At 48.5% G+C, this 12,257-nt stretch overlaps 1 protein-coding gene across 3 annotated transcripts; it reads left to right on the top strand.

Moving 5' to 3' along the window:
* Positions 1-216: 216 nt before the first annotated feature.
* Positions 217-11,074, top strand: LOC123086006 (uncharacterized). 3 transcript variants are annotated; one of them, XM_044507702.1, is made up of 5 exons: positions 217-524; positions 948-1,423; positions 7,727-7,834; positions 8,838-8,894; positions 10,411-11,074. In XM_044507702.1, the coding sequence occupies exons 2-5, from the start codon at positions 950-952 to the stop codon at positions 10,777-10,779; spliced, it is 1,008 nt and encodes a 335-aa protein (XP_044363637.1). In that variant the 5' UTR covers positions 217-524; positions 948-949; the 3' UTR covers positions 10,780-11,074. The 3 variants fall into 3 exon arrangements, with proteins under 3 accessions (XP_044363637.1, XP_044363638.1, XP_044363639.1); XM_044507703.1 differs by having other exon boundaries at positions 218-504; XM_044507704.1 differs by lacking the exon at positions 7,727-7,834 and having other exon boundaries at positions 222-524.
* The last annotated feature ends 1,183 nt before the right edge of the window (positions 11,075-12,257 follow it).

Raw genomic sequence — 12,257 nt, 5'->3', positions numbered from 1 at the left:
CGGTCGGTCCGGACGTGAGTGTCAAATTTGCCGAGTTTGAATATGTGTTAAATTTGCGTCCAAATAGTGGCAGGCCGCCGAATGTTTGGGGCGGAAATGAAATGTCCGGTTCTAGATGCTCTTACAAACCTTAGTGGGCCACGTTAGGAGGCACCCAAAAAAAAGTTATTGAGGACGCGTTACTAAAGAAAAATGTTAAGGAGGATGCTAAGCTAAAAAAACAAAATTAAGGAGGACGCAGAGATCTCGACCTAACGAATGAAATCAATCCATTTGATTCCGCCGCCGGCGTGCACAGCTGAAAATTCAAACCCATAGCTGAGAGGCGCCGCGCGTATTTATGCTTCTCCTTTCCGTAAAACAAAAAACAAATCGAAAAAGAAGCTGCTCCTGATCCACCTCCGTTCCCCCCTTCCGCGGCTCGTCTTCTCTTCCCTCCTCCGGCGAAGCCGAACCACCCCAGCGGCGAGAGCGAGCGCCGAACGACGGTGTGGGCTCTGCAAGGTACGCCCGCAGTACCACTGGTAGGTGCTTCGCTCGCTCCATCCGAATGCTTGTGTTCTCGTACATTCGGGGATTTTATTTGGGGGAAATACTTTCTGGTACTTGTTTAAGGGGTTCTCGTTTTGGGTGTGTATCCAGTTGCTTATGAATTCAATCTCCATTTTCGCTTGGACTTGGAATTGATTGACTTCTGCAGTCGTACTGGTGTTTTTAGGGGGGCTCGTGCGGTTCTGTTGGACGTTTTTGATGGTTTGAATTTCCGGTATCCCCTCTCTGCCAAATCGAACCAGGTTACGGAAAATCTTCAGCCATTTTCGGCTGGGCCACGCGATCCGATACAAATCACGATCTCTGCACTGTTTCGCGTGTATATTGTCGACATTTAGTACCGCGTTTCTGCAATTTTGCTAATCTGCAACACTAATCCGCTTCCTCCGCTGCAGCGATGGACCCCCGCCACCTCGGCGTCGGCGCAACCCCCGGCAGCGGCGGGAGTGGCGGCCAATCAGTGGACGCGTCAGCGAGGCGCCGCCGCCGCATGTCGGCCCCGTTGACAGGCACCCGCCTCATGCTGGCCTTCAACGATGCTGCTGGTGACGGTCATGGCGGGAGGTCGTCCTCGTCGTCGTCGTCTTCCGGAGGGTTGGACCTCTCGTTAGATGAACCGCACCCCCGCTACAGTCACCACCGTGTCTACCCCGAGTTCTCTCCGATGTCGAATATGGGGCGCCTCCTCTTTCATGGCTCTCCACTAGGGTCGCCTACGACCGACGACGATGTCCTCGTCATGGATGGTGTGCTCGTTGCCGACGGCTTCAGCCCTGGCCCCAAGCGCTACGCCTCCTTCACTGACCTACGCTTGGTCCACACCAACTCCCCTGGCTCGGGCGGCAGCGGTCGCCACGGCTCCAGTCTCCAGGTAATCGATTCACACTTGTTGTCGGCTTGTGTTTGGGAGAGCTCGTCATGTTGTTTCCGTGATATTGTCGGATGCGTTTGGTTGAGCTATGGTTTCATGGTCGCATTGTGCTTTAGCAAAACTGTATGGTTTATGGTCTGGAAGATTGCGTGGTGTTAACGGAAATAAACATCATTGATGAATCTGAAAACGAAGTTAAGTCATGACTTAAATAGTTAATGAAGATTTTTAAAATTAAGTTCTTAAAAAGGGGTTATGACTTATGACAATGATGTATGGTAGATCACTTTGCATGCTATGCTTTAATCCTGTTTACAAATAGGGAAAAAGGAATGTTGAGATTAGGTGCTTTATAGTTGGACAAGTAGTGAGAAAAGAGCCAATGCAAACCGAGAAGTTATAGGAAATGAAAAGAAAATTTGGGAGCAATTGTTTCAGTAGATTAAAGCATTTTAGGAGTTCATCAAGGCAGACCAAGAGTACATCGAATAAGCTTGCACGCTTTGCTTACTGGAAACCATGTTATGTAGTTGCTCGCTGTAAAAACTAGGGTTTGGGAAACTGCTTGACACCCAATACGGGTGTAGCTATCTCATATATATAAGGGTACACAAAGTGTACAAATACAAGATACAAGGTATACACAGAAGCTATGTATAAACATTATCTAACACCCTCCCTCAATCTTAACTGTGGCCTGAAGTACAAAGCAAGTTAAGATTGCGCCTACAACCTTCAAACTGAGGTTGTGGAAGTGGCTTCGTGAAGATGTCAACAAGTTGATCTTTGGAGGAGATGAACTTGATATGAAGAAGCTTTTGTGCAACACGTTCCCTCACAAAGTGATAGTCAATTTCGATGTGCTTGGTACGAGCATGAAAAACTGGATTAGATGAAAGATACGTCGCACCAATATTATCACACCAAAGAACCGGTGGCTGCTCTTGAGAGACTCCCAACTCTCTCAACAGAGACTGTACCCAAATGAGCTCAGCCGTGGCATTGGCAACTGCCTTGTACTCTGCTTCAGTGCTACTCCGAGATATTGTGGCCTGCTTGCGTGCACTCCAAGCGATCAAGTTGCGACCAAAGAAGATAGCATAGCCCCCCGTTGATCTCCGATCATCCAGGCTCCCAACCCAATCTGCGTTAGAGAACACCGAGAGAGCACTCGAGGAGGTAGACTGAACATGCAAGCCATAGGAGACAATATGAGAGAGATAACGCAGTATATGCTTCACAGCTGACCAGTGTGAAGTCCGAGGAGCATGAAGATACTGGCACACACGGTTTACCGCATAGGAGATGTCCGGCCGTGTGATAGTGAAGTACTGCAAGCCACCAACAATATTGCGGTACTCTGTAGCATCATCTGAAGGAAGCAAGGCACCATCCAAGGCTGATAACCAATCAGTCGCAGACATAGGGGTGGTAGCATGCTTGCATTGCAACATACCAGCACGTCGCAGCAAGTCCAAGGAATACCTATGCTGAGTGAGAGTCAGGCCAGTAGGGGACCGTGAAACCTCCAGACCAAGGAAGTAATGGAGAGCACCCAGATCCTTGACAGCAATGACCACTCAGAGCAGACATCAGACGATCAACGGCAGTCATTGAGGAGCTAATAAGAATAATGTCATCAACATAAACCAGCAGGTACATAGTAACCTCAGGACGATGGAACAGGAACAGAGACGTGTCGGCAGTGGACGGAGCAAATCCAAGACGTCGAAGAACCGAGCCAAGTCAGGCATGCCATGCACGAGGAGCCTACTTAAGTCCATAAAGCGCCTCAACATGACGACACAAATGATGCGGACAAGCAGAATCAACAAAACCTGGAGGTTGCTGCATGTAAACCTCTTCCTCCAAGACCCCATGGAGAAAAGCATTCCAAACATCAAGTTGACGCAGAGACCACCCTTTGGCAACAGCCAAGGACAGAAGCAGACGAATGGTGGTAGGTTTGACAACTGGACTGAAGGTATCCTCATAATCAAGACCATACCATTGTTTAAACCCTTTGGCCACTAACAATGCCTTGTATTGCTCAATAGAACCATCAACATGCTTCTTTACCTTAAACACCCACTTGGAGTCAATGATGTTGACACCAGACACAGGAGGAACCAAGCGCCAAGTATCATTCCTCTGTAGTGCCTGAAACTCCTGCTCCATGGCACTGCGCCAATGAGGAATTCGAAGAGCCGCCTGAAAATGCCCAGGCTCAGCAGTGGGATCAGCATCTGTCTGTGCCATACACGCCGCAATCCACACAACCGTGCCGTCAGTGCGCTCCTTCGGCCGAACAATACCACTATGACTGCGCATACGAGGACGCAGAATAGCGGTAAGTGGCGGAGGTGGCGGCGGAGACGGAGTTGATGAAGATGGCGATGACGATGCAGACCACTCCCCAGACGTAGAGCCAGTCGTGCTAGGCGACCGGCCTGGCAAGGAAGGCGTGGACGCCGGCTCGGCCCCCGCGACAGAGGCTGGCTCAGGCGAAGCTGGTTCGACCAGCTTGACCGGGTTGGCCGGCTCGGCCAACGCGTTGCTAGCCCCATGCTGGACCGAGGTGGCAGGGCCTAGCTCGACCAGCCCCGTCGGCGAGCCAGGTGACAGAGGGGCGTCGCGAGCGGGCTCGATGGACGTCCAAAGGGACGCAGGCGGCTGCTCATCCGGAAGCTCGAGGTGTTCTCCTCGCCCAGTACCTGCACCATGGTTAGGTAGCAACAAGGGGGTATATGCAGCATCAACAAATTGACCAAACAAAGGTAAAACAGATTTCTCAGGTGCAATGGGAGTGGTGGAGGTGACCGGAAGTGCGGAAAAAGGAAAAACATTCTCATCAAACACCACATCATGAGAGATGTAGACGCGGTTAGAGGGAACATGAAGACACTTGTACCCTTTATGAAGAGAACTATAATCAAAAAACACGCGCTGTTTAGACCAAAACTCCAGCTTGCGTTGGTTATATGGACGAAGATGTGGCCAACACGCACACCCAAAGACCTTGAGAAACGTATAATCAGGAATTTCATTCAGCAAGAGTTCAAGTGGTGTTTCATCTGATGGAGTCGTGTAGGGAGTTTGTTAATGAGAAAGCATGCGGTGGAAAACGCATCACTCCAAAATCGGAAAGGAACGGAGGCATGGGCAAGCAAAGCAAGACCAGTCTCAACTATATGGCGATGCTTACGCTTAGCTACACCGTTTTGCTGATGTGTATGAGGACAAGACACACGATGTGTAATTCTAAGCTTATTAAAGAATGCATTGAGGTTGTGAAATTAACACCCCCTCCCCAATCGGATTGCACATGAATGATTTTGTGACTGAGCAGACGCTCAACATGCGCTTAGAATTGCAAGAAAACATTAAACATATCAGACTTGTGTTTAAGAAGATAAAGCCAAGTGAACCGACTGTAAGCATCAATAAAACTGACATAGTAATTATGACTACTAACAGAGGTTTGGGCATGGCCCCATACATCCAAAAAAACACAAGTTCAAGCAGTTTATTGACTACACGACTCGACTCAGAAAAAGGAAGTTGATGACTTGCCTTGCTGACAGGCATCACAAATTGCATCAACATGTTTATTGGACACAACTGGAAGCTGATGAAGTACATGGCGAATGATAGGAGTGGCAGGATGACCAAGGCGCGCATGCCAATGTGATGAAGACACACGAACACCGCCGAAAGCACTGAGCTGGTGGCACATCAAGTGCATAGAGACCATTATTGTGCAGTCGACCTCTAAGAAGTACGTCCCTCGTGTCTCGGTCTTTAACAAAAAATGAAAATGATGGAATTTAGCAAGAACATTATTATCACGAGTAAGTTTAGGAAGTGAAAGCAAACTACGTGAAACAGAGGGAACATGAAGGACATTAAGAAGACGTAATTGTGTGGATCGACGTGTAAGAAGTGATGCTTGACCAATATGTGAGATGTGCATACCTTCCCCATTAGCGATGCGAACCTGATCATGTTTACGGTACGGCTCCTGTGTAGAGAGCTTGCCCATCTCACTCGTCAGGTGATTGGTAGCTCCCGTATCCATGTACCACGATGCATAAACATAATAGGAAGGAGTGTGACCCTGCTCATGACTCGCCAGGGCAGCCTGCTTCTCATTACCCTTGCCATTGTTTCGATCCCCAAAAAAATCCTGCTTGAAGCGACGATGACAACGGGAAGCAAGGTGACCATCAAGCCCACACAGCTAGCAGGGGACCTGAGCACCACATAAGAGGCAGCAGGCACAGACTCGGACGCCCGTAGAGGTGGTGTAGTTCCACGAGTTAGGCCCGGCCGACGGAGGTTTGCCACCAGTTGGTTGCTTGTAGGGCTTGCCCTTGCCATGCGCTTTGGCGTTGGCGGAAGGGAAACTCGGCGTAGAGCGGCAAGCCTGAATGCGCTGTTCCGTGGCAAGGAGATGCGCGTACAACTCACGCGGCTGGATGGGAGTGTCACGACCATTGATATTCTCCACCAAATTATCATAGTCGTCACCCAGTCCATTGAGCACATAAGAGGTGAACTCCTCCGGACCAAGAGCCTTGCCGATGGAAGCAAGTGTGTCAGCCATACTCGTCACCTTGTTGAAGTAGTTAGTGACAATGAGGTCATGAAGCTTCACCTCCCCAAGCGCAGTGCAAATAGCATGAGCACGCGTCTGGGACTGCGAATCAAAACTGGTATGAAGAGTCGTCCACGTCCCGAGACGTAGCGGCAAAGATGACCAGCGACGAGACTCCCTTCGCGAGAGAGGACTGGATAGCAGAGAGGATGGCTTGATCTTGAGCCACCCACGCATGATGCCCCAGATGATATGGCGAAGGGCACGGCAGAGTACCATCAACAAAGCCCTCCAAGTAGCGACTGCGGAGAAGAAGCAACACCTGTGCACGCCACGACAGATATGACAGATAGTTATCCCTCGTGAGCTTCACCGGGATGAGATGCGTGAAGTAGAACGGTGCAGCAGCGGCGACATGATCCGACAGAGGTGGCGCGTAGTAGCCCTGATGCGGACCACCACCAGGCGCCGGCGACATGATCGAAGAAGCCGCAGCAGGCGGAGGATACGGTGCCGGGGAAGCACCATAGGACGGAGCAGATGCACCATAGTACAGTGCGATCGGAGGAGCCGGCTGGTACCCACCGTAGATCGCCGGTGCAACGCTGTAGGGCGCCGCAAATACGTCGTAGGAATCCGCGGGCGACACACTGTGTGGAACCGCGGGTGACGTGCTGTACGTGACCGGGGCTGCTGCGCTGTATGCGGCCGGGGGTAGTGCGCCGTATGCGGCCGGGGGTGGGGCGCCGTATGCAGCCGCGGGCCACGCGACGGCACCGTGGGCGCGGCCGCGTAGAGCCGCGTTTGGCAAAGACGGCGACGGCGGGGCAGCAGCGGACCAGGCGCGCCTACCAAGGGAAATAGTGGCCGAGAGGCCAGGAACAGAGAGGCCAGGGCGGCGGCTGCCGGGCCGGATGGCATCGGAGGCGATCGGGGTCGAGGGCGATCGGGGCAGAGCGGAAGCGATCGAAACCTAAACTGATACCATGTAAAAACTAGGGTTTGGGAAACTGCTCGACACCCAATACGGATGTGGCTATCTCATATATAGAGATAATATCACCAAGAGTCATTGAACTTACGCTCGATGTTGAGTTTGGTGCTAGAACTTTGAAAATACGGATTTGTGGTCATCTAACTTGACATCGCGTGTAAATACGGTCACAACATATGCATTTGGATGTATCAGGGTGTATGGTCCCACCTGTTAGTGAGTGGTGACGCATGATGGACTTATTTTTGCACAAAACACCCTCACATTTTTTTATTTCCAAAAAGTCAAATTAGTGAAAAATGGGGGAGAGCCTGGAATCCAACCCACGACCAATGTTCACCACAGAAGCCACTCTAGCCAACAAGCCATCCCTGTTTGCATGTAACGTATGGATAGCTAAGTTAGATGTACTGAGAGCTTAAATGATATTTATTTTTTTGCATCTATGAGCAGTGGATGTACATCTGCAGCCCATTTAAGCTATTTTACCTGAAACATGTAGAGGCGCGCACTGCTACAGTGATTCCGTTAAGCAGGACGAGAAGTCATGTCCAGGTAGGTTGACGCATTAAGATCAACATATAATGCCATCAACACAGTACTTACAAGTTTTTTCTTCTAAGAAACACACAGTACTTACATGTGGAGTGGTAAAACAATGTAAGTGATACTAATTGCACATCAGGATGGTTTGACATAGCAGTAAATACAGGGACATTTCATCAATCAAGCTCCTATGCATGGAAATCTGTTCTTTCTCCGTCTGTTACTCTGGCTGGCTCTCTCTGGCAGTATACACAAGATGCGTGTCTTTCGGAAGGTGATCGCGCTGATGGCTTATTTTTTAACATATTGCGGCTCATTTTGCATTTGCTATTTCTTCAAGATATTTGTAAAACGTAATTAATAAAGTTATGTTCTAAGAATATTATACATAAAAACTATCATTAGTACATAAAAACATTTAAATATACACTTGTGTATTATATAAAAAAATAGTTAATACCGACATTGAAAATGTTTGTTAAATAAATATGTTTAACGAATCCAAAATGTATAGACTCGCAACTTATATTTAAATTATGCAAAATGCTGAATTCAAACATTTACGTACCTATATGCAGTACAGTGTGGTTGGCTTTTCCCGTAAATTAAAAAATGTAAGGGTGTTTTGTGCAACAATTAAGTAAGCTGAGCGCCACCACTCACTAACAGGTGGGGCCATACATCCTGATACGTCAGCACGCGTATTTTGTGACCATATTTGCACGCGATATCAAGTTAGATGACAACAAATCCGTATTTTTAAAATTGTAGCACCAAACTGAACATTGAACGCAAGTTCTATGACTTACGGTGATATTACCTCTCATATATATATAAGGGTACACAAAGTGCATAAATACAAGATACAGGGTATACACAGAAGCTACGTATAAACGTTATCTAACACTCACAATGTTTGTTAGGACTTGGGAGTACAACAAGTGTGGTACTGACTAGCTGAATGTAGTTGACCCGTAGTCCTATGTCCTATCCTACCAATGGTGCACGAAAACTCCTGTATTTATCCATCTGGAAGCCAAAATAAGGGGAGAGTTTTTCTGTTTTAGAAAAAGAGGAGGAGGAAACATGTGGACAATAAAAGGATGGGGAAGTTTTCCCCACCCTTGCCAAGTTCGTAGTCTGGAATTAGTAATACCAAATCATGCCTGTAAAGGAACTGATTGTGGAAAGTAGATTTCTTGAGGGGGCTTGAATGAGGCTGCCCACGGATATGCATAATCTGATGAGTTGTTTCTCTTTTGTTGTTGATTCTGCAGTTTTCATATGGGAAGGAGTCTTGTGTGGTGCAAGCCATGAATCCAAGACATTCTGAGGTAAATATTGCTCGTACCGCGGGATTTAGATAAGATTTAAATGTGTTTGATTTTATATGGTGCCTTTGCAATTCTGAACTTGTCACATGATTTTTTTTTGTTTGGTTATACTCTCTGCGTAAATTCTAAACGAGGCTCAACCGCAGTTTCTCTTTTGCTTACTGTTAAAAGATTTCTTTGTTGTTCAAGGAATGGCAGAAAATACTATGTTGTTTTTCAGACTCGTCTTTCTTTTCTTTGTTTGGGTGCTACCCAATTTCTGACAAAACAATTTTAGGGATGCCTCATGAATATTTTCAGAAGTGAACCATTTGCGAATTGTTGCTAGCCACTTTCTGAAAATGATAACAACTGTCAACTTCAGTCTTACAATAAAATAACAGAGTATATTAAGGACATGTTATTTTAAACCATTCAGGGATAGATGCTTTGTTCCTGTTTATAATCTAACAGTTTCTTGGTATCTAAAAGTTGGTTATCTTGGCTGATGAACATTCTGAAACTCTGAAATTGTTGTCACAATACAACAGTGTTAGTTATCTTGGTATCTAAAACTTGGTTATGTGGTGACCTGGGATCAATGGTTCATTCCGTGCCAGTAATACAGTCCCTTGATTCCGAGGCGGCTCTTGACGCCGTCGATATCCTCAACGACAGTCGTCGATCTACAGCCGCAAATCACTGATGTCCTTGTTGTTCACCTTCACATTGGTCGTCATCGCATCAAACTTCTCCAAAATCCCCCTCCAACGATTTCTGGAGCTCCTCTGCGATCCAGAACCAAACTGGTTTGAGCAGATGGCTTTTCCGGCCTAGAAGGCGTCGTCGTAGCTTGCTCTGAATCAGTCTCAACCCTGCGTAGGATTCCGAGCTGATTCACCAAAGTGATTCAACACCTTTTGCGGTGGAATTTTATGAGTCCGATATTGAGGTTGTGAGTGCCCTCCAACGCGGTTCATCAGACTTCCGTGGACCGGTCGGTCCGCACGTCCGTATTTCCATAAACCGGAAGCAAACCTGGAGAAGGTTTGCGGGACAGCTGCCAGGTGGGACTCTGATAGACCCAGCCCACCCGGTCTGAATTTTGTAGGAATTAAGAATGTCACAGGAAAATTTTCTTTGAAGCCCTTTGTTTTGTAGGAATAGAATCATATTCCTTTATAGGAAAGGAGTTAATCCTTTGTATTTCATAGAAAAAAATTTAGCCTTGACTCAATAGAAAAATTCCTATCCTATAAATTACATCACATCTCTTTTCTATTGATATTACTATCCTATATGCATCAATGGAGGCCTTAACATTTTTAGATGTAATTGTAGACTTTAGAGTTCATAACTGTTAATTATCACTTGCCTCTTTTTGGTTGGCAAGACATAATAGGAGTACCGAATATCAGTGTAGCTCTGGTGATGCGTTTATATTATGTATGTCTGTTCTTGTGATTAAGTTTATATATTGTGATTATGCCACTTAAGACAGATCCATATCTGTTCTGCTTCCTGTCGTACAATGCAGGTGGAACTTCAGCGCGGGCGATCAGTGCAGAGTGCCGGTCCCAACATGCAGGCGAGCCCCAGAACCTATCACCCATCGTTGCAGGCAGCCGGCGTCACGACCATACCCATGAGGCCACCAGCCGCTCCGTACTTGACGCCTCCTAGAGCCGCCACCACCACCACTGCCACTGCCACTCCTGCGAGAGCGCAGGCCAGCTTCTCGTGGACACCAAAGCGGCCTGAATCGAAGGCGCCGTCGGTGCAACGGGCGACGTTTGCCTGGCCGCCGACCGAGGAGGAGAACGCGTCCATCAGCCAATGCCTGTACGGTCCCCGTGGCGCCCCTCAGCGAAGGCTGCCTGTGTTCGTGAGCATCTGCCCAGCGTGAAAACGCGCCCTCTCACCCCCCCCCCCCCCCCCTTCCGTGCTAGTTTGCCGAGTTGGTTGGGACAAGGGGGTAGAAGCGGCTGCTGTATATGTGACTAGAAGTAGAAGTACTGGTAAATACTTTAGTACACACACATCGCTCGTGACACCGTTTGTCTGTCGCTGTATATTCAGGATCTTGATCTCTTCGGCTGCAGTTTGTTTTCCTCAGATTGAAGAGCTTCAGCACCTTTGTGATCGGTCGTATTGAACGTTTTGTCCTTGTGTTTATAAGATACACTTGGAATTTCTGTGCATTTCATGGCTTGAATCTATAATGTTCGACAAACCCGCCAACCCGATCACCGCCTGGGAATTTTTTTAACCCCCCCCCCCCCCCCCCCCGGCCCTCGCCCTACACACATGCACATACCCAATCCAAATGCCTGAGTTGTCCGACATCCCTCAAACCCAGCCCATAGGCGGGGCGGATACGTGGTGGAGTGGACGCGACGCCACATTAGACTGGCCTATGTTGGCCCACCTCGTGCCCACCCCTACCAGGACCCAAACCCTAGCTCACTCTCGTTCGCTCCGCTCCCTTTCTCACTCCACTCCCATCCACTACCCTAGCTCTGACAGGAAGGTGGACCCCGTCGACTGGGACGTCTTGTTGGTAGAGGAATCGAGCGACGCCAGGACGACCAAAAATTTGCCCTCCATCGGTTTGTGCCCGTCGCCTCCTCTGTCACCCCTTCTCCCGGTTGGCGTTGGGTGCTCATTCTCGCATCGCCAAGCCCGCGGAGACAGACACCCTAATCAGAGGCGCAGGCTGCACACCACGCAAGGTAGTGGGTCGCACACAGGGCGGTAGAGGCAGGTTCTACCGCTACGGTATTGGGTCCTGTAGGTCCATGCCTGCCGAGTCGGAGGACGACCTCCTCCAGGACTTCATTCATCGGTCATTAACCTTAGCGGAGACGGACGCCCATTGCCGCCATCGCAAAAATGCCAAGGCGCTTCGGCTCCGCGTCAAGGAGTCCGAGCGGCTCAAGAAGAAGGTGCCTGCCACGGTGAATGTCACCTGCCTCCGCAACGAGCAGGCTTGCACATCCTCGGCACCTGCAACTGTTTTGGTAGTATCTGTGAGTCACGAGGACTCAGCAATCTCAAAACCCACGAGATCAAGACTATTTAAGCTTATGGGTAGGATGTGGTTATGAGGTGGAGCTGTTGCAAGCGCTAATCAAATATGGTGGCTGATATACGAGTACAAGAGTAGGATGAGAAACTACGCAACGGTCGTAAACTAGAAGTGATCAAGAAGTGATCCTGAACTACTTAGGTTCAAACATAACCCCACCGTGTTCTCTTCCCGAACCTCGTCGAAAAGAGACCATCACGGTTACACACGCGGTTGGTGTCTTTTAAATAAGTCAAGTGTCAAGTTCTCTACAACCGGATATTAACAAATTCCCATCTACCACATAACCGTGGGCA

The sequence above is a fragment of the Triticum aestivum genome, chromosome 4A, assembly GCF_018294505.1.
Source record: "Triticum aestivum cultivar Chinese Spring chromosome 4A, IWGSC CS RefSeq v2.1, whole genome shotgun sequence".
Lineage (NCBI taxonomy): Eukaryota > Viridiplantae > Streptophyta > Magnoliopsida > Poales > Poaceae > Triticum > Triticum aestivum.
Note: the sequence above shows the minus strand (reverse complement) of the source record. Positions and strands in the feature narration are given on the sequence as shown.

Coding starts and splice junctions, on each gene's coding strand:
- LOC123086006 (XM_044507702.1), top strand. CDS start 950: ATGGACCCCCGCCACCTCGGCGTCGGCGCAACCCCCGGCAGCGGCGGG. Junction 1,424..7,726: donor GCCACGGCTCCAGTCTCCAG/GTAATCGATTCA, acceptor CAGTAAATACAG/GGACATTTCATCAATCAAGC. Junction 8,895..10,410: donor TGAATCCAAGACATTCTGAG/GTAAATATTGCT, acceptor CGTACAATGCAG/GTGGAACTTCAGCGCGGGCG.